This window comes from Pteropus vampyrus, unplaced genomic scaffold (assembly GCF_000151845.1).
Source record: "Pteropus vampyrus isolate Shadow unplaced genomic scaffold, Pvam_2.0 Scaffold674, whole genome shotgun sequence".
NCBI classification, from domain to species: domain Eukaryota; kingdom Metazoa; phylum Chordata; class Mammalia; order Chiroptera; family Pteropodidae; genus Pteropus; species Pteropus vampyrus.
In genome coordinates this window covers 238,050-256,815 of record NW_011889455.1, presented here as the reverse complement: position 1 = coordinate 256,815, position 18,766 = coordinate 238,050, and the positions used below count along the sequence as shown (strand labels likewise).

General features: G+C 38.4%; 1 protein-coding gene and 1 pseudogene across 2 annotated transcripts; one reads left to right on the top strand and one right to left on the bottom strand.

Annotated features, from left to right (window-relative positions):
- Positions 1-2,481: 2,481 nt before the first annotated feature.
- Positions 2,482-17,914, bottom strand: CPOX (coproporphyrinogen oxidase). 2 transcript variants are annotated; one of them, XR_002778223.1, is made up of 8 exons: positions 16,778-17,914; positions 14,848-14,991; positions 14,468-14,578; positions 12,957-13,098; positions 10,356-10,574; positions 6,782-6,886; positions 4,811-4,981; positions 2,482-4,378 (listed from the first exon to the last, which is right to left on the bottom strand). XR_002778223.1 is itself a non-coding variant. In XM_011385224.2 (7 exons), exons 1-7 carry the CDS (start codon positions 17,298-17,300, stop codon positions 4,894-4,896), a joined length of 1,332 nt encoding a protein of 443 aa, XP_011383526.1. In that variant the 5' UTR covers positions 17,301-17,914; the 3' UTR covers positions 4,457-4,893. The 2 variants fall into 2 exon arrangements, 1 of the variants encoding a protein (XP_011383526.1); XM_011385224.2 differs by lacking the exon at positions 2,482-4,378 and having other exon boundaries at positions 4,457-4,981.
- Positions 11,079-11,197, top strand: LOC111733884 (annotated as a pseudogene).
- Positions 17,915-18,766: the final 852 nt, after the last annotated feature.

Below are 18,766 nucleotides of genomic sequence, written 5' to 3'. Positions count from 1 at the left end.
TTAAATTCACATCTCAAAATACTGGCATAGAGAGCTTGCAGGCATGTCAAGCTCATCGAAACTGCTCTTCTTTTTTAAGGGCATCTAACCTGTTCTAGTTATCTATTGCTGTTTAATAAGCCACTCCGATTTAGTAACCTAAAACAGCAAACATTTTATCATGCTCGCAGGTTCTGTGTCAGAGATTCTGATCTGGCACAGCAGAAATGGCTTGTCTCTGTTCCACATGCTAAAGTGTCATCTGAGGCTGTTTTTTGCTGTTACAAGGGAGATACCATATCTCCTCGCATTACTAAAATGGTAGGGGAGAGGGAAGAAAAGCTTAAAAGTAGGTCCTTATTTTCTAGAAATATTCACATGTTGAATAGCTTATCAAATCAAATAAACATTAAAGAATTAAAACTATTTTTATCAGTAGTAAGTTTATTTGTACTGATGTGTATATTATTTAAAATGTTCTTTGAGGATAGCTACGGAATCATTTTTAAAAAACTTCAACTTGAACTATAAGAAATTGATAAGCTGGGTTGAAATTTTGCATATTATAACTATGGTTAGAAGGATGCCAAGCAGCAGACATGGAACATTCTAAAAGCCTCAGGGTGCTTCACCAAATCAGAAAATAGAAACAACTTTGACCAGACCTCAGCATAGATCACTATGAAGACTTTTATTTATAAATGTGTTATCCACTTGCTGTTAAATAATAGAGGCATTCAACTGGCACAACTTTGTGAACTTAATTTGATCCCTCCCCAACCATTTCATAAGCAAATGGATCCATGACAGAATTGATGTTGCAACTCTAAATGACTACAAAACCAAGTGACTATATTTGTCATTGAAATTAATTAAACTAATGGAAACCATGATGAATTATGCCAAGTTTTATGTTCAAATGTGTCAAAGTCTGAATGGGAATAGGTGAAGGATTCTTTAAAATACTGATGAGTTTAATGTCTAGAACCCAAACCAAGTACATTGACTGGAAGATAAATGCAGTTTAATTACCTTGCTCTACTGGTATATGCTAGTGTGTAACTGGTATTGAAACACCTGTGAATCAGGTCTGTGGGGCTTGATATTGTACAACCTATGACTTGGTTTCAGGTAACAATACCAAATTCAGGATTTAGTCAAGCCATTTCTAAATGTCTAAGCTTCACCAACTTAAATGTGGTAACTTTGGTTTATCATGAAATTGGAATTTTACATGTGTTTCTCTGGTAAAAAGATCAAATGTTTAAATGTGAGATTTCAAATCCACAATACTTATGGCAGGGATAATACACTTCTGAAAACAATTACTAAATGGGCTTTTAAGAGATGTATACTGGGAATTTGTGTCTTCACAGACTAGGAATAAGACGATTATAAAGCCAAACAATTCTAAACTTTGGTGCAATACACTGCAAAAGTGTTGAAGACAAAGGTTAACAGATCATTCACAGGTAGCAGGCATTATAAATAAGAAAAAAACCTACCTTAAATATTTTGTAATAAGTGTAGTACACACTGAATGACTCATGAACACAGACTGTGATGAGAGCAATAGTAATGGTAAAATGAGAAAATTATAAGAGATTGATTCCAAGGAGGGTTTCTTTGGTATGGAAGGATGGGTTCCTTCCAAGAGCATCAGTGATTACAAGCAGAGACAGCAGCAGCCTGAGCAAAGGCCAGATGGAAGGGAATTAGGGAATGTTCAGAAAAATGATCGGTGGTGAGTGTGTAGTCTGAGGCTGACATGCAGGGGAGAAATGAAGAAGATAAGGCTGAAAAGAGAGGTCGGGTCAAATGGTGGATTTCTTTGAATGCCAGTGAGTTCAGAATCTTTTCTGTACAAAGGGGAATGCTTAGACTATTCGGGGAGGGCAGTAATAATGGGATTTGGGGAAGTAATTCTGAAGGGAAAAAATGGAGGTCAGAAGCAGGTAGGGTATTTTCAAATTTGGGGTGAGAGGGAATGTGAGACCAAAGTATAGTGGTGGCAGTGGACAGAGGAAGAAAATCAAAAAAACGTTTCAAAGGCAGACTCAACAAGATTTGATTAGGGCAAAGAGGGAGGGAAAGACTCAAGTAGATTTTGTGGTTTTGGGTACAAAAAGCTATATGGTGGTTTTCAAGGTGACCACAAATTCTTTGACAGTCCTCCCACTGAGTTAAGGTCTAATTCCCTTCCCCTTGAATCTGGAACAGGCATCAGTGACTCACTTAACCAATGGAATGTGACACTACATAACCTCTGGGGCTAAATCAGAAGGTAACCATGCTGCTTCTGCCTTGTTTGGTTAGAATGAGTTCTGAGCCACCTGTAGACAGCGTGGTCTACAGTCCAAGATGAGTTTAGCCTTTGAGTTGTCCTAGCCAAGGTACAGAAGTTTGAGTAAAACAACTGCAGATGATTCCAGCCTTGATGAATATAATGGCAAGACATATGGAAGCATAAGTCATAAATGAACAGATTATTTGGCCTTCTAATCTGGTGCTCTTCAGCATGCACAAGTTTATTTCATCACTTAGTTCAATAGGTGGGTAGGCAGAGAATAGTGATAGACATAAAGCAGGTTAGAAATTTACTCCAAAACATTTACATCCCTCCCCACAAATTTCCACCCCTTATGACCACTAACATACATATGAATGACAGCAGCAATTAGAGATCCGAGCCATCTGGAGGTATCCCCTGCCTTTAGTAGATTCAGAATAGACATCAATACGAATTTGAAAATTTACTTTGAGTAACAGCAGAATTATCTATTTTTCAAGAGTTATGCAACTGTTATTCCCCCTATCCCAGACAATCTCATTTGTAGGAGAAATACATTGTTGCTGAAGGATATGAAAAACTGACATGCACAGAATATTTTTGAAATTTTATCTCAGTCCAATGCCCAGATCCTAATAGCTCTAAACACAAATATACTAGCAGATCTATACGATAAAGGACTTCTTATTGTAAAAGGTAAACTGAGGTTTATATAAACACTCGTTCCTATATGCTTATATTACAGGTTTTTTAAACAGCATTGTTGAAGTATAAATCATATAAACAATAAAATTCCATGATTTTAAATGTCAAGTTCAATGAGTTTTGATAAATGTATAGTCTGGTAACCACTGCCACAACCAATATATGGAATATTTCCATCATCTGAAAGTATTCTTTTTTTTCCCTTTCACAATCAATTTCCCAGCCCAATTCCCTAGCAACCACCAATCTGCTTTCTGTTGTTAGAGTTTTGACTTTTCTAGCTTTACATACAATATAATCATACAGTGAGTGTTCTTTTTTGTGTGGCTTCTTTCACTAGGCATAATGCTGTTTTGATATTCATCATGTGGTTGAGTTTATCAATCATTGTTCTTTTTCATTACTAAGTAGTAGTTTAACATATGGATATATCATAATTTCTTTATTCATTCACCTGCAGAAGGGCATTTGTGTGTTTCTAATTTTTGGCTACTGTGAATAAAGCTGCTATGAAAATTTGAGTGCAAAATATATTTTTCTTGGGTAAAATATCTAGGAATGAGAAACTATAGTTTTAGTACTAAGAAATATTTGTCATTCCTATATTAATTATCCTGAAAAAAATTTTAATCATATTTCATAAAATTTATCAGCAGATCTGTTGAGAAAGTTGAAGAATTAATACATTTTCCAACCCTAAAGAATCAAACACAATCATATACATTCAACATTTTTTAAGACAATGCTTAATAATATGTAGGAAAATACTATTCCTTACAAACTTCAATATAATTATGAGTAAAATAAAATATTCATATTATTATGTGAACAAAGAAGCCATATTAAGAATTTGGTTGTAATTTTCTCTTAAGAGCAAATATAAGAGTTGCAGAATCTCTAATATAAAAAGAAGATAATTCAATTAGTCCATATTGCCAAAAAAATATATTTATAAAATGTCAATGTTTCTCACACTTATAACATTTGTTTGCTTTAATTAAAGAAGGAAAATGTTTATCACCTCCCAAGTGAGAAACATTTTCCAAATTCATAATATCCCCAGGACTGTTTTTAGGTTAAATTTCCACATAAAAATGTCTGGAATAGAAAATTTTAAATAGCAGAATTTAAAGTTATAAGCTTTCACATTCAAAAGTGCAGAGAATCTCAACATTAACAAATTACAGTTCTACAAAAACCAAATTATAACTTAATGTCCCTTATTTAAATAACAATGATGTCATGTTAGAGTTAACAACTACAGGTAATCACTGAATTGCAACATATGCAAAGACTAAGAAAATTTCAAGTGTTCCTAAATATATACATTTATAAAAAATATTTTACAATACTATCATCTCTAGAGAAAATTACATAAAGATAATGATCAAAGAAACACTTTCAGTAAACACAAAATAAAACTTTTTTACCTTAATTTCAAGTTGCTTTTCTAAAATAACTAATAAGTTCAACCTCATTGAATTAATGAAAATAAGATTTATTCCAGGACAGATTTTTGTGAGAGAAACTAAAACTTTAAAAAAACATGATATGAAAATAACATGAGAAGTTTCCTGATACAAATAATCTTTAGATTCCCTTAACTCAATACTTGGAAATTCAATGTCATATTTTGTAAACCAGTCACATAAAATGATTCTAAAAGTATAAATGAGTTTTATATCAACCAATTGACTCTGACAACGGCCATCTCACCACCTGTCATCGACAACATCCAATGGAAACCTGTGGTGCTTAAAACACATTTCACCACCTACCAAGGAGGCTGACTCCAGAGTGGAGAAGACCGGGGCTCTAAGACACAGGTAGCTACTGCCACGTAGTGGCAACGGTGCCAGCCAGTGGAATGGAGCACACATTCTGGGTCCCCAAATCCCAGGAAGGCTGCTCTGCCTGCATCAATGCACCCAATCCTTTGGATGGCGTAGAACTTCCAGAATTTCAGCTTCTCTGGAGTTCTCTGAGGGTGAATGCATGTACTCCCATCTGTGCAGGTCCAAAACAGAAGCAAAAAATGTAATAATAAATATATAATAATAAACAATACACTTATCTCTTAAGAAAAATGAAAAATAAAATTCTAAAAGTGTAAAAAATGTCTTATACCTCTTGGTCTACCCTGTGCCTAATATGTCTTTTACCCACCGGGCTTTTAAAAAATACTTTCTGCTAAAGAAATCAAGTTTCTTAATAATTCCTGAGCATATTTTGGCTAATACTAATATCCCAGAGCCAAAATACACTTTTACTATAAACTGAGGTTTTATAACATGTAGGACCTGAGATGATCCATGGGCAAACGTTTTTTAGTTTAATGATTATGCATTTACTTTAATGTGTTACTTTCTACTTATGGCAATAATATTGGTTTGCATTTTAAAATAAATTCTTTCTCAGGAAAAAAAAGTATAAAATTAAAGTAAATAACACCTCAGAAAATATACAAATTTGGTTAAAATGGTTAAGCTGTAGTATGAAGTCTGGGAAATAGTGGTTTAGACCAAAAGGTGGTGAACTTTTCCTATAAAGGCCACATAATAAATACTTTAGGCTTTGTGGAGCCACATATGGTCTCTTACATATTCTTTTATTTTTAATAAATCCTTTAAAAATGTAAAATCCATTCTTAGCTCAAGGGCTTAGCACAGGTGGACTTGGATTTGTCCTGCAGTCTTAAGTTTGCAGATCGCTGGTATAGACTATAAGAATCTAAAAGTGACCTGCTGTGTTAATTCTACTCACTTGAGCAAGGGAGTAATTTCTAACCTGCCCATACCTGCAGTTTAGAATGTGCATTATAATTAGGAGACAGCAGAGATCAGGTAGACTACCAGAGGCCTTAGGAACTCATCTCTACTTTTTATTCCCATCTCACCTCTAGAGTAGAAGGAACACCTAACGGTGATATGTGTGAGCTTCTAGCCAAGGACATGAGATCCCCAAACAGTTGTTAAACAAGGAGAGAGCCAATGCCATTCTGAAGGCAGTCACATCTTAGTGGGCACTAATCTCATAGGGCTAGATCTGGACAGCAGAATGATACAAGGCAGACCGTCAATGCCATCCAGTAGTCCATTCTTATTTGGACATTTAAACTCATGGAGAAAAAAAATTCTAGCTCTTATAAAACAGGCAATGTTAATTTTTGTTGTCCTCTGATATTTCTATTTCAGTCTAGACACACCTCATTCTCACTTTCTTAAAGGCAACAAAGCCAGTTGTAGATTTTTATTAACCCAGTAGCACCAATGTAAATATGTCTTCAGAACTCCCCACACAGATTCGCTTAACCTTTATAGAAGCTCACCAGAGCAGCACAGAGAGAATGGCAAGCATCCGAAACGATTCCCTCATACTTTCAAACAAACGTAATACTTCATACTGGAGAGTAAGACAATTCCTCACAAGTGCAATAATTTCTAATAAATTTAAGTTTAAAAAGCTGATATGTTCAAATTTATTTACTTTACCTGTAGCTCTTCCTAGAAAACTGCCAGGTAGGGAAGGTTAATCTGGCTCCCTAGACACCACCGTCTACCCTGTCCTCTCGCCCTCGCCCTCTGTCCTCTCCCTGCTCTCACACGCAGAGCTCTACCATTCATCTTGCCACCCCTTAAAAAAAATTTGATTTTTCTTATTTATTTGACTGTGATTTTCTTATAAAATCAGCAATATCAAAACCAGTGAAATCTTTAGGTTAAGACATTTGCAGTGTTAACCTTCATGATTAGTGGGAATTAAGAGGTTTGGGGTGGGGGAATAATTATTACAATAATCTATTCCTACCGGGCAGTTAGAGGTAAAGACATCAAGATGCTTTCAATCCTGGATCCTGGAGTGAAGAGGCCAAACTTTGTACCCCGATCATACAGCAGGTTAAATTCTACATACCTGACATAAAGACATCAAATTACATTAAGGGCCAGCTGAGTAAAATCTTTCTTAAGATTAACCTGTAATGAATATTTAAAAGAGGGCTTCTTCCCACCCATCCTCCCTTAATCAGCTGGAATAGGCACAAGGAAAACCAGTCTACAGTCAGTTGAGTTTTCTCCATCTGGACAGGCATAAATAAAAGGGTATTCTATCCAACAAACAATAGGATATATGTTTGGCCCCAACACAGAGCAGTTATAAAATAAGAAGGTTGTTTTCCAATAAACAAACAAAATGAACACAAAGCTGAGAACTTCAAGGCACAATTACAGGAAAAAAATGGCACCCTTTATCAGGATAGCACAGCTCCCTCTGGCCCTCCCCCACAGTCTGAGATGTTTCAGTCAAAGACTTCATTTCACTGCCTTTAACTCACATGTACTAAGACAAGATAAAATTCTTGTAATTAAACAGCCAAATGCAGATAAAAGCAATCTCATAATGTTTACTAATATATTTTTGAAGTAGTTAACAGCATTAATAAGCAGTAATATAATTCAATCTTCCTGCGGATTAACAGCAATCATAATAAAAGGAGTTGAGTTGCAGTGCTGTTTTATTAGCATCAATCTAAACTTGGTTCAGTATATTAGTTTTCTATAAACTGTCATAGTGAGATCTAAACTCGGCCTAACTTAAAAATCTGTGATTGCCTTTTGGATCATGGGATCCTTTGTAAAAGAGTCTCTTCTCCCCATTTACAAAAAGGTAATTTCTACTACCCCCCAAAATTTAGAATGATCCATAAATCTAAAAATGTCTATAGTCCCCCTTTCAGATCATTTCTCAACTCACTCGGAAACTACTCTCTTGATCTAACCTGCCCTCAGATATACTTGTTAATCACTAGTTACTACATTTAATCACACACAGAAAAAAATAATCTCTAAAATCCCAGAGTACAAATTGTAGAAAGGATCCTTCTGTATGGAAACCTGCCAAAGGGTCTGAGAAAAATTTCAATAAATTATCTATGAATTCCTTTTGAGCCCTCATTATTTATCATTGAATTTCACACACTAACGACAATACCTTTTTAGCTTGTTTCAAAAGATACTTTAAGTGAATCTGCTTAACTTCCTCCTCAGAAAAGACCATAGAAAAGGATTTCAGTCTCTCAGCCCCCTTTGTGAACCCTGATACTACTTTTCTGAAACACAGTATTTAAGGAATGGCTGTGGTTCTCTAGTTTGCACTAATGTCTTTTTCAAAGACCCTGGTAAGGCGCTCCCTAAACGAGCTTTCTGCAGGATCCCTGTGCTGTGTTCCTTTTTTAAGTAAAGGATCCCCCTTTCCCTACATTGGCCTCTCTGACTTCCACTGGGTTTCACTTAGATCTGATCTTTCCTATTCTTTCCATACATTCATCCTCTTTGAGGTATCTGTAAACTATGGACCTCAACCGTTCCCTCCAACTTAAATGATGCCTAAATTTTATCCTGTTTCCCTTTCCCAAAATACAACAAAACAACAACTTAAAGATCTTTAGTTTCTGTTCTCCTACAGTTAAAAAAAAAAAAAGGCTATAAGACAAACTGAATATCAAAGTCTGGGGAGAGAAAAGTTGTAACTGAGAAGAGACTAAATGAAATTGCAAATAAGAGACTGTAAAGTCAAAGGAGAAGCAGTCTGACCACTGCAAGGGAAACTCATATTTGAGGTGGGAGGAGGTGGAGAAGAGCAACCTGTGAAGGAGAGAGATAGGGTTATGAATGCAGTGTAAGAAACTGAAGACAGTGCTGATAACTGCAGTGAAAAGCTGGGGTTATCTTAAGGCCTGGAGTTTACTGCCATCCTAAGGCCCAGAGATAAGGATGGTAGGAGACTCTCCTTGAAGAATAGTTACCCACCACGCCCCAGAAAATTTAACACCCCACACTTACACCTTATACCTAACTCAAAAAACACCAACATGCAATGATATACACCACTGGAACTTCAAAATGTCTTGTCATTAAATAATGAAAAAAATATTATTCCTATGTCCAAAAAGTTTTAAGGGCTTCGCCTCATTGGTATTCACAAAACCTGCCAGCTTTACATACGAAATCGTATGCAAAACTAGAACATTGTACTTCCCATAGAGTTTCCTTTTTTTTTTCTTTTTTAATCATCCTCTTAGGTATACCTTCCCCACTAAAATGTGAGCTTGTTTTTGCAGGTCCATGTTACGCTTACCTTTGTAGCCAGCACAGTGCCTAGACATAGGGGGCACATGATAAATGTCAAGTGAAGGGAGGAGAAGTAAAGGTGTATTTGAGAAATCATGGGAACAACAACAAAAAACATGTCCCAAAATAGATGCATTGTTTAAGAAATTTCTAAGAAAAGTTAATCAACTCTCATTTTCCCAAGTCTATAAATGGGGACCTCAGATAGCACAGACAGTGATAAGGAACAATAAACACAAACATCTATCTTTAGACTTGGAATGTTATTTAAGCTGACCTTTTGGGGGCACTAGACTTCCCTCTTTGAGTACCCAAAGCTTCATATGCCCAAGACAGAATTGACACAAACGAGAAAATCCATTTTATAGTCATGGACCAGTAGTATATACAGAATTAAGATGGCAATGAGAAATGCATGTGAACTGGAAAAGTAGTTATTTGGAGCTGATTAATAGGTATATCCCAGCCGAAGATAACCTCATGCTGGTCACCCAACTGAGCCCAAGTTCCATGCACAGAGCAGGGTGGCTAGCGTGAGTATCACGGTAAGAAGCACAGACCTGCTGCAACCACGTCCTTCACGTCTGGAAAAGACCCCAAGTGTTGAAGTCATGACAACTTGGTTCCACTTCTGGAATCTTTTATTTACCAACTGTGTAACCTTGGGCAAGGAACTTATCTTTCTGAAAATAAGTTTTATCATCTATAAAATGATAACAATTACAGCAATCTCACAGGTTTGTGAAGAAAATTAGATGCAAACTATCTAACATATTGGCTGTCACACAGCAAAGACTCCATAATTAGTAGATATTATCATTAGCGTAAATAATTTCTAACATGATTGTTTCCATCATAACTTCCATAAAACCTGAATGAAAAAAGGTGTGATTCCAAATTTTCAAAGCAGCAAAACATTAAATGATGTCCATTATTGTGGCATAAGGCTGGAGGGTATTGCTAGAAGACTAAAAGAAATCAGCTGAATTAAATTTAGCAAGTACTTAACACATGCCTGTTATGAATCTCTGATGTATAGACAAATGAAATAAACTTTGCTCTCTCTATAATACTATTTTACAAAATTTTTTATTCTTTTACTTATGAAATTAGAGTAGTAATACAACCCTGAGAAAGTATCTGCCCGAGATAACACACCACCCACTATTACTACAGCTGCTCCGCCTCCCACCCAGTTATGAAACAAGACCAGTTATGCAATGAGATGATTTATTTTCCTCTCCCTCACTCACCGTCCTCTCCGGAGCTGCTGCCACAGCTTCTCCTGGGGAGTGAATGAGTCATCACAATGCTTTTTCACAAGAGGTATATAAGAAGGAATGACAGCCTGGGCACAGCTCTGGACAAAGTGAAACACCTCCTCCTTGGATGGAGAGTCGAGGTCATCAAAAAAGATGCCCCCAAGGCCCCTCCGCTCCCCACGATGGGCTATAAAAAAGTAATCATCACACCTGGAAAACAGAGCAAAGCCAAATCAGGGATAGAAGACAAAAAAAAAGCATAAAAATCAATGCGAGTGTTTCAACCGACAGCAGCAGTCCCCAACCTTTTTGGCACCAGGGACCGGTGCTCCTATGAGAATCTAATGGCTGATGATCTGAGGTTTTGCTGAGGCGGTGAAGCTAGCACTGGGGAGCAGCTGCAAATATAGATGAAGCTTTACTCATGCACCAGCAGTGTACCTCCTGCTGTGCGGCCTGGTTCCTAACAGGCCATGTACCAGTACCAGCCCGGGGAGTTGGGAACCCTTGACTTAGAGCACCCTGACTAATGCCAGCACAGTGTCCTTACTTTTTGCCCAACTACAAAAATGAAACTAAGTCTTTACACAGATTTCCTGCAGTTAGCATCAATGTAGAAAATGTTCTTTTATCTGCAAAGCAAGCAAGCAAGCAATTTAATACATAGCTATCTAAAGGATATGGCACTCTAAGATCTTTAATGAAAGAAAATCAGTCTACAGCCTTGCCACCCTGAACATGCCCAACCTCATCTGATCTTGGAAGCTAAGCAGGATCGGGCCTGGTTAGTAATTGGATGGGAGACCACCTACGAAGACCCGGTGCTGTAGGCATAAAAAGAAAAGAAAAAAGAAAAAAAAAGAAAATCAAAAAGCCCAGTATTAATATTCTATTTCTTGAAACAAGTGATGCTGCTGCCCTCAAAAGCAATGCTACTTTTGAATAACGCAGGACAGGAATCCTCTACCAACGGTGACACCAACCAAGCCCATGACTGGGCACCAACCCCTGAGCTCTCAATCAGTTTTTTATTCACCAAAGGAAAGTATAGTAAATAATCTCTAAAGTCTCTTTTAGCAATAAAATTTAATGACTCTATAGCAAGCATGACTGAGAGAAGGGCTGGCTGAGGGAAAGGTTCAGAGAATAGAGTCTTCCAACATAGTAAAGGCTCGTGAGTCAGCACATGAAACTATCAAACTGTTCTTGAGTCTTTCCCCCTAGAGCACCTTTACTAAGAAGTCATTTCCTAAATGTTAAATCTGCAGAATAGTTTACATTGTAGAAAAGGTTCTTTTAATGATCTCTATAGAATAAGAGTCCTTAAGTAGAAAAACTGTACAAAAACTCAAAGCTATTTAAAAGTTTATTAAAAATAGGTTAAACAAAAAAAGGTGGAAGATGCAAATTCCCAGAAATGTTGCATTGGTATAATTCACCTCAAGTGTAATGTGTTGGCTTTTCTTTGCGTCCACACTGTATTAACATAAAGTACATCATGAGCAAGGCTGTAAAGTCAGCTTTAACCAAATCACATTATTTCAAAATCTCTCTTCATGAAATTATGAAATTAAATTTGCTAAATACTTATACTAAAAACTTCTTAACTAGCTTGTACCTTAGACGTTTTATTAACTAATATTACCCAGATAAAATCGTCTCAGTAATGGCAAAAAGAGGAAACCAAAAAAAGGGAATGTCTATCCTACCAGTCCTCCTGGAAGGATACTGATTCATTAGAGGAAAAAAAAAAAACCATCTTATATCTGTGCATCTGTGGCTGTGTAATTTTCAGTGGTAATATAAAATCAAAGAGAATATTCAAATGTCTTATCTTAGTTCTGAGAATTTTAAAGCTGTAGTCTATGCTCTTACATAAAAAATTCAAGATTCCACAATATTAGTTCTAAAAGCAAAACAAACAAAAAACAAACGAAAACTCTTTGTTCTTCTTTTTTCAAGAATGTCAATTAGCTCTAAACAGTTTGACTACTCTACTCTTACTCCAAACAATTTATGCCTAGATTCCATTCTACCACAAACATCCTGGGTCTCCTCACAACTCTTGTTTTTCTTTTCTTTACCATTAGCGTTTCTTTCACAAACTTTCCAATTCCACTTTTCTCCTTGTCCAAAATCTCTGGTACATTTACATCTCTTCCGAATAGTTCACCAGCCCTTCCTATGCCCTCACACATTCCCATGGCGAAAACAATAATTCTCATCTGGGATAAGAATTTCCCACCCTAGGATTAAAAAGTCTTGGATTCTTGGAATAGAGCACCTTAAAGTTTATATTCTAAATCATTTGGAATCAAAAAGATGCTGCTACCCAATTCTTATTATAGACATTCAAATATTCCTAAGTACATATATTATGAAGACCATCTAAAACTGGTACCTCACTTATGATGGGCAAAGAAAACAGTTCAATCTTCATAAACTGAAAAGGTATTTAGTGACATAGTGGTTGCTGTCACCGTTGGTAGAGGATTCCTGTCCTGCGTTATTCAAAAGTCCTTTTGGGATCTCCAAAAGGAATGGAATATAATATACTTTAGGGGTCGCGACAAGTTCAATACCTTTACCTACCATTTTTTGAATTTGGGGTAGAGATCTGGACCATGCGGGTCACAAGCCTCCTTTAGAGTTTTGTGAAAATGAACAGCATCCTCTTGGTTCAAGTATGTTGGAGTAAGGTCACATCCACCACCAAACCACCACTGCTTGTTACCTAACAAATCAAGACATGTGAATCTGATGTGGACTCTGGAATTTTAGATGCAGCATACTACTCACTGTATTAGCGAACTTAATTTATCGGCTTATTTTATTAAGCATGAAATAGGTGGCAATCAAAAAACATTCAACTGAATTTAGCTCTGAATGGCCAGTAAGGCCTAGGTAGAAAAGCAGCAGTAAAGAAGAAAGAAACCGGAATAGGAAATTAAAAAGTGAGAGAGTAGAACCAGGCAGGGAAATAATATGCATGATAGTGAATGATCAAACACCACACAGGTGGACCAGGCAGTGGATCTCAATGCTAGATGAATATTAGAATCACATGATGAATTTAAATGCCTCCATTAGGTCATTAAAAAAAAAAAAAGCAAATATCTGGCCCAGGCATTTAGAGTGAGTGAGTGAGTGAGTGAGTGAGTGAGTGAGTGTGTGTGTGTGTGTGTGTGTGTTATTAAATCATTCTTTCTTTGTTGGAGGAAATATGGGGAGGTCAGAGTCCAGCCAATACCACTTTACTTCTCTTGTCCACTGCATAATCCATTTACCTGCTGAGAAGTAAATATATATATATAAAAAAAACCTAGGATATTCTGATATTTCCTATATTAAAAATCACTACTACCCCCTCCCCTTTCTCCCAGAAAGGGTAAAAGCACTTGCTGAAGGAGACAACTTACCACTTGAGAATAACTACTTCATGTACTTAATTAGGTCTACAGGTTGTCAGTACCAGTTACCAACTTTTAAACATTAAAAGGTAGAGCCAAACCAAGTGGGTTCAAAATGAAGTTAAATACACTGACTTCAAATGCTATAACCTACAGAGACACCAATAGGAGTAGCGTGGCACTGTACAGATGTTCTGACAGGTGGTAAGAGCTGGCTGAGCTAATGGGAGATCTAAGCTGGAACTACATGTCCATAATAAGGCATGATCAACTGTAGCCCACCCTGAACCCACTGATAACGCACTGCTGATGAGCAAAGCTATGCAGGTGGAAGGTATCTTCCAAAAGCAAATTCTCAATTTCAATATAACCTTTCCCATGTTTTCCTTTGGGTGTATTGAGTTTATATTTGCAAAGAACCCCGTGTGCACTTTAAGTTTGGGTTTATTAAATCATTCTTTCTTTGTTGGAGGAAATATGGGGAGGTCAGAGTCCAGCCAATACCACTTTACTTCTCTTGTCCACTGCATAATCCATTATACCTGCTGAGAAATAAATCTTCCTATGCCTCCTGAAGAAAATCTAGTTAAGGTTGTGTTTGTTCTTTCTCAATTTTATATGTAATGCCTTCTAACCTGTTTTTAAATACACATTTTACACAGTAATACTTGCCACTGCTCCAGAGATCCTTACCATCGGCTTCTTCTATTTCAAAGTATCTGTAGTTGAAATGGATAGTAGGAGCATGAGGATTCTTAGGGTGGATCACAGAGCTCACACCCATAGCAGAAAACGGCAATTTACCTGGAAAGTAAAATATGCAGTAAGCTGCACTCAATCACCTGGCTTGGTAACTCCAACATGGATTCTGGATCAATTTTCAAAAACTGCTTTTTAATTAGTTTCTTAAAATATAATTCTAAAAAAGTAATTATGAACATGTTTATCTGGCATATGTACCCAAATGGCTTTATACAGAAGCAATATTTATTTTACAAATAAAACTTGTGTGGCGGCGGGGGGCGGACAGGTTCGCAGGGACTATTAAAGGCTGTTGAGACAGTCTGGTTTACCATCTTTAGTCTTCAGATTTTTTCCTCTGCTTCTCATTTGTTTTGCTGCTTCTTCAGAAAGATTTCCATGAACGACAGAAATGCTCACCCCAGCCTTTTCAAAAACATGCCCATCTTGAAGTACGCAGCTGATACCACCACCTCCTGTTTATAGAAATGTAAAGTAAGAGAATGTAAAATTGAAAACAAAGTGCAAATTGAAAACAACCCTTGCATGAAGGTGGTGGGATTAGGAGTTATTTTCATTCTCCATTTTTCTAAATCTTCCATAATATCAGAATATTTATAATTTTTTAAGTAAAATAAAATCAGATAACTAGCTTAGCTTTCTATTATAGGAAAATATTATCTCTCCACATCACCAAACTGAATATTTCTTCTACATTTTTATACCATCAACTAAAATAAATCACTGGCACATTTTTCTCTTCAAATACTACTGCTCAGAATGGCATCTATTGGTTATAAAATATGAGAGAAAGCTAAGGTTAAAAATAGGAATGGGTATATTTCAAGAGTGTTGTACTATTACAACACTCTTTTTAAGTGCTTCATATTGTTTCAATTGTTTTTTCCCAGTGTGCTCTGCCTTTTAATTTTGTTTACAAGAAATTAAAACAAAACAAAACAATAGATATTTGATCACTGAAGGGATTTGGAACCTTAAACTGAGCAAGACAAACATTAACATTTAGGTACATGAACTATTACTACAAATAGCTGGTCTTTGTTTTTAAGACACTAGAATTACCACAACAGCAACTGCTTCATAAAGGCTCATGCTTGGCTTGTTTTAATTTTAAGACTTTTTAGAGCTGGATGGGACATAAGATGATCCAGTACAACAACCTCTGTATATTTCGAATGAGAAAACTAAGGCTCAGAAAGGCAAAACACCTCCTCCAAGAACACAGAGCTGGCAAGTGGCCCAAACAATGTTTCAATGCTTTCTATGCATCAGACAATATTTTAAGCACATCACATATATTATCTTATTTAATCCTTAAAATACCATCATATATTATTTCTAATCTCATTACATAGATGGGAAACAGAGGCACAAAAAAAGTCAAGTAACTTCTGAGGGTTACACAGCTAGTCTAGTGTTGAGATTGTGTGTCCTAGTTCGATGGTTTTCACTTAAAACCATTACAAGATGGGAAACACTATGAAAACCAGGTTTAACTTCACTTAATATAAATGTGGCAGTACCATGGCCCAAAATCGGTTGATGAGAAGTTGCTGTAGTATTCCATTCCCAACTAAGAAAAGTCAGAAATCTTTCAGGTTTATGAGCAAAATGTGAGGTTTCATTGTCCAGGTAATAACATAGTCATGAAATATATGACTATAAGAACTGGGTTGTGATACTGAAGTATTTGCCACTGGAAGAAAAGATTTTACTAGCAGGAAATCTGATGGGTGCATTTGGTTAAGTGCTGACCAGTCAATCAAATATTTCTTGTTTAACATGGGAAAACGAAACAACGATACCCTCAGCTGGAGGAGTCTGACTGACACTTTAGCAAAGAGGGGCCGAATTTCTCTTTCCATCTCCGAAGAAGGTATAAACCCATCTACAGAAGCAGATGAAAGGTGGGGGAAATCTATGGTCAATTACAAATTTGGACATCCAAGCTTGTTGCGTGAAATATCTCTTAAAACCTCTACGAAAAATGCCATTATAAAATTGCAAAGACTTTGAAATGTCCAGTACTATAATTAGACAGCAGATCGGGGTCCACTCCTGCAAGAAGAGGGCTGAAGACTCTTTTCAGTGTCAATCTTTTCAAAGGTGTGTGTCCCTTTTAATCTAGCAGGTACCCTTTTCCTACTCCCATCGCCTATTCTGAATCATCTGCCTGCAATCTAAAGCCTGACCTCTTTTGCCCGCCTCTTCACTCCCTGCCCCATGGACCGATCTTCTTACCTTCTTTCCTCTCCCACCGGTCCACAGAGAAGCGGGAACCTCCGTCAACCTGTGCCAGCGCCTGGCACACCTGAGCCTGGGTCTCCAGGATCAGCAGCTCCATCCTAGTCTTCATGTCGTCCGGCCTCCTCCGCAGCTCGCGCAGGTCGGTCACAGGCAAGGCCATGAAGCAGCTGCAGCGGCGGACCAATTCGTCTTCCTCCTCCGGCTTCCCCAGCGAGGGGCTCCGTGGCCCCGAGCTCTTGGGTACCATCTCCGCTCGCTCTACGTGCCGGAAGGCGGCGGCGGCGGCGGCGGCGGCCATCCCCGCCAGCGCCGCGGCCAGCCCGGTCCCCAGCCAGGGGCTGCCTCCCGCCCTCGTGCGGTGCCCCAGCCCGCGGCTCTGCTCGGTGCCAGCCGTGCCAGGGGGCCGGCAGATGCGTCCGGCCGCGCAGCCACGGGACCAAGCGCGCAGCTCCCCGCAGCCAACCCGCGCCGCGCGCCAGCCGGGACCCGCGCTCAGCCTGCCCAGGTGCAAGGCCATGTTCCCGCGCTGTCACTCTTGGGCAGTGCCCGCGTCCCGGTGACTGGTCCCTGAGGCCCCTGGGAGACCGGAGCAGGCGAGCCGCCCTGGAACAGGGAACTCTCGGCGAAAGACAGCTGCTACCGGGTCGTGATCCCGGACAGCGGGCGGGAGGCGGGGAATTCTGGGAGCTGTAGTCCCGGCTCTTATCGCCGCCTGCGTCGGGGCGATAAAGAATCCGTCGTCCCCAGAAGGGTGGGTCCGACGGGAAGAGAGCTGGGCGTGGAGGTGCAAGAGGGCGGCGGAGGCGACGATAAAGATAAAAGAGGCTTTCTTGTTAAGTACAACCTCTGGTCTGCTGTTGGATCAACCACAAAGAGAGGACAAAGTAGGGCTGCACGGAGAGGACTGACAGGGGCAGAAATGTGGCCAGAGACCTCCGCCTGACTAACATTGTCAAACAGCGTTGCAAATCCTGGCTCTATTATCTGAAGAATGCCCCTTAGTTCCCTGTTTTAATCCCATAGAGTTTGTGGAATTTGTAAGATTGGTGGGGGCGGAGCCTGGGAAACGCCTTATCCAAAGGCGAGTTTCTAAAGGGAGTGGGAAAAGCTAGAAAAGGGCTCCTAAGAAATCCTAGGAAAAGACTCTCTGGGGTCAACTTCACAGTTAAATCATTAAAATCTTCCTAGGTCTTGCTCCCACAGTTCTTACTTGATTTTTTTAAAGATAGAAAAAGCATAGTGACTGTTTAAACTAGCATGAAACTCATGACCTGGTGTGTCTGATAAAGGAATAAGAAATTAGGAATACTTACCCTACAGCTGTAGGGTGCTGCCAACTATTTCTCAGGTTTAGTACTTCCAACAACTCCTATAAACTAAGCAGGACAAACATTCACATTCCTTCCCCCACCCTCACCCCCAAAACATAAACACACACTTTTAAAAAAAAATGAGGAAAGAAGCTAACATAGATTTGATGGACAGGTTGTTGTGACCGAAATAACCAGGCCCAACTCAAGTGCTCTAATCCAAGAGACAGTTTATTAGCCTGCGGCTGTCCTTGCAAAGGAGCAGCCCGTGAGACGCAAGGGCACAAAGGTTTTAAGCCCTCGATTCCATCCCCCACATCCTTAATCTTTACACAAAAGACTATATCTCCTCCATTCATTAACTGATAACTAAGAGGTGGGTAAGCAAGCAGGGGTACAGAAGCAGAATGTGTCATTGTTAAAATATTTTGTACCTATAGGCAGTGATCCGGCCAGTAAATCCCTTTAGTTAATAAATTTTTAGCAGATAACTAACTAGAAGTGAGACATGGTGGTTAGCACTACCATGTCTTATCCTTAACCTATTGTTTCTAAAGGTGAGGTCACTACAAGGTGTTTTTGTTGTTGTTTCTGTCACCATACCACGGTTTCATGTTGTCTGGACATAAAAGTGTAAGAATAACTGTCAGTGGCCATTTTGTCCCTTAAGTCT

What these genes read in the sequence shown, in the direction of transcription:
- CPOX (XM_011385224.2), bottom strand. Translation starts at nt 17,300, where the DNA reads ATGGCCTTGCACCTGGGCAGGCTGAGCGCGGGTCCCGGCTGGCGCGCG. An exon ending in CCGGTGGGAGAGGAAAGAAG is followed by an intron (nt 14,992 to 16,777) that starts GTAAGAAGATCG and finishes TTCTATAAACAG; the next exon opens with GAGGTGGTGGTATCAGCTGC. An exon ending in AAATCTGAAGACTAAAGATG is followed by an intron (nt 14,579 to 14,847) that starts GTAAACCAGACT and finishes TTTACTTTCCAG; the next exon opens with GTAAATTGCCGTTTTCTGCT.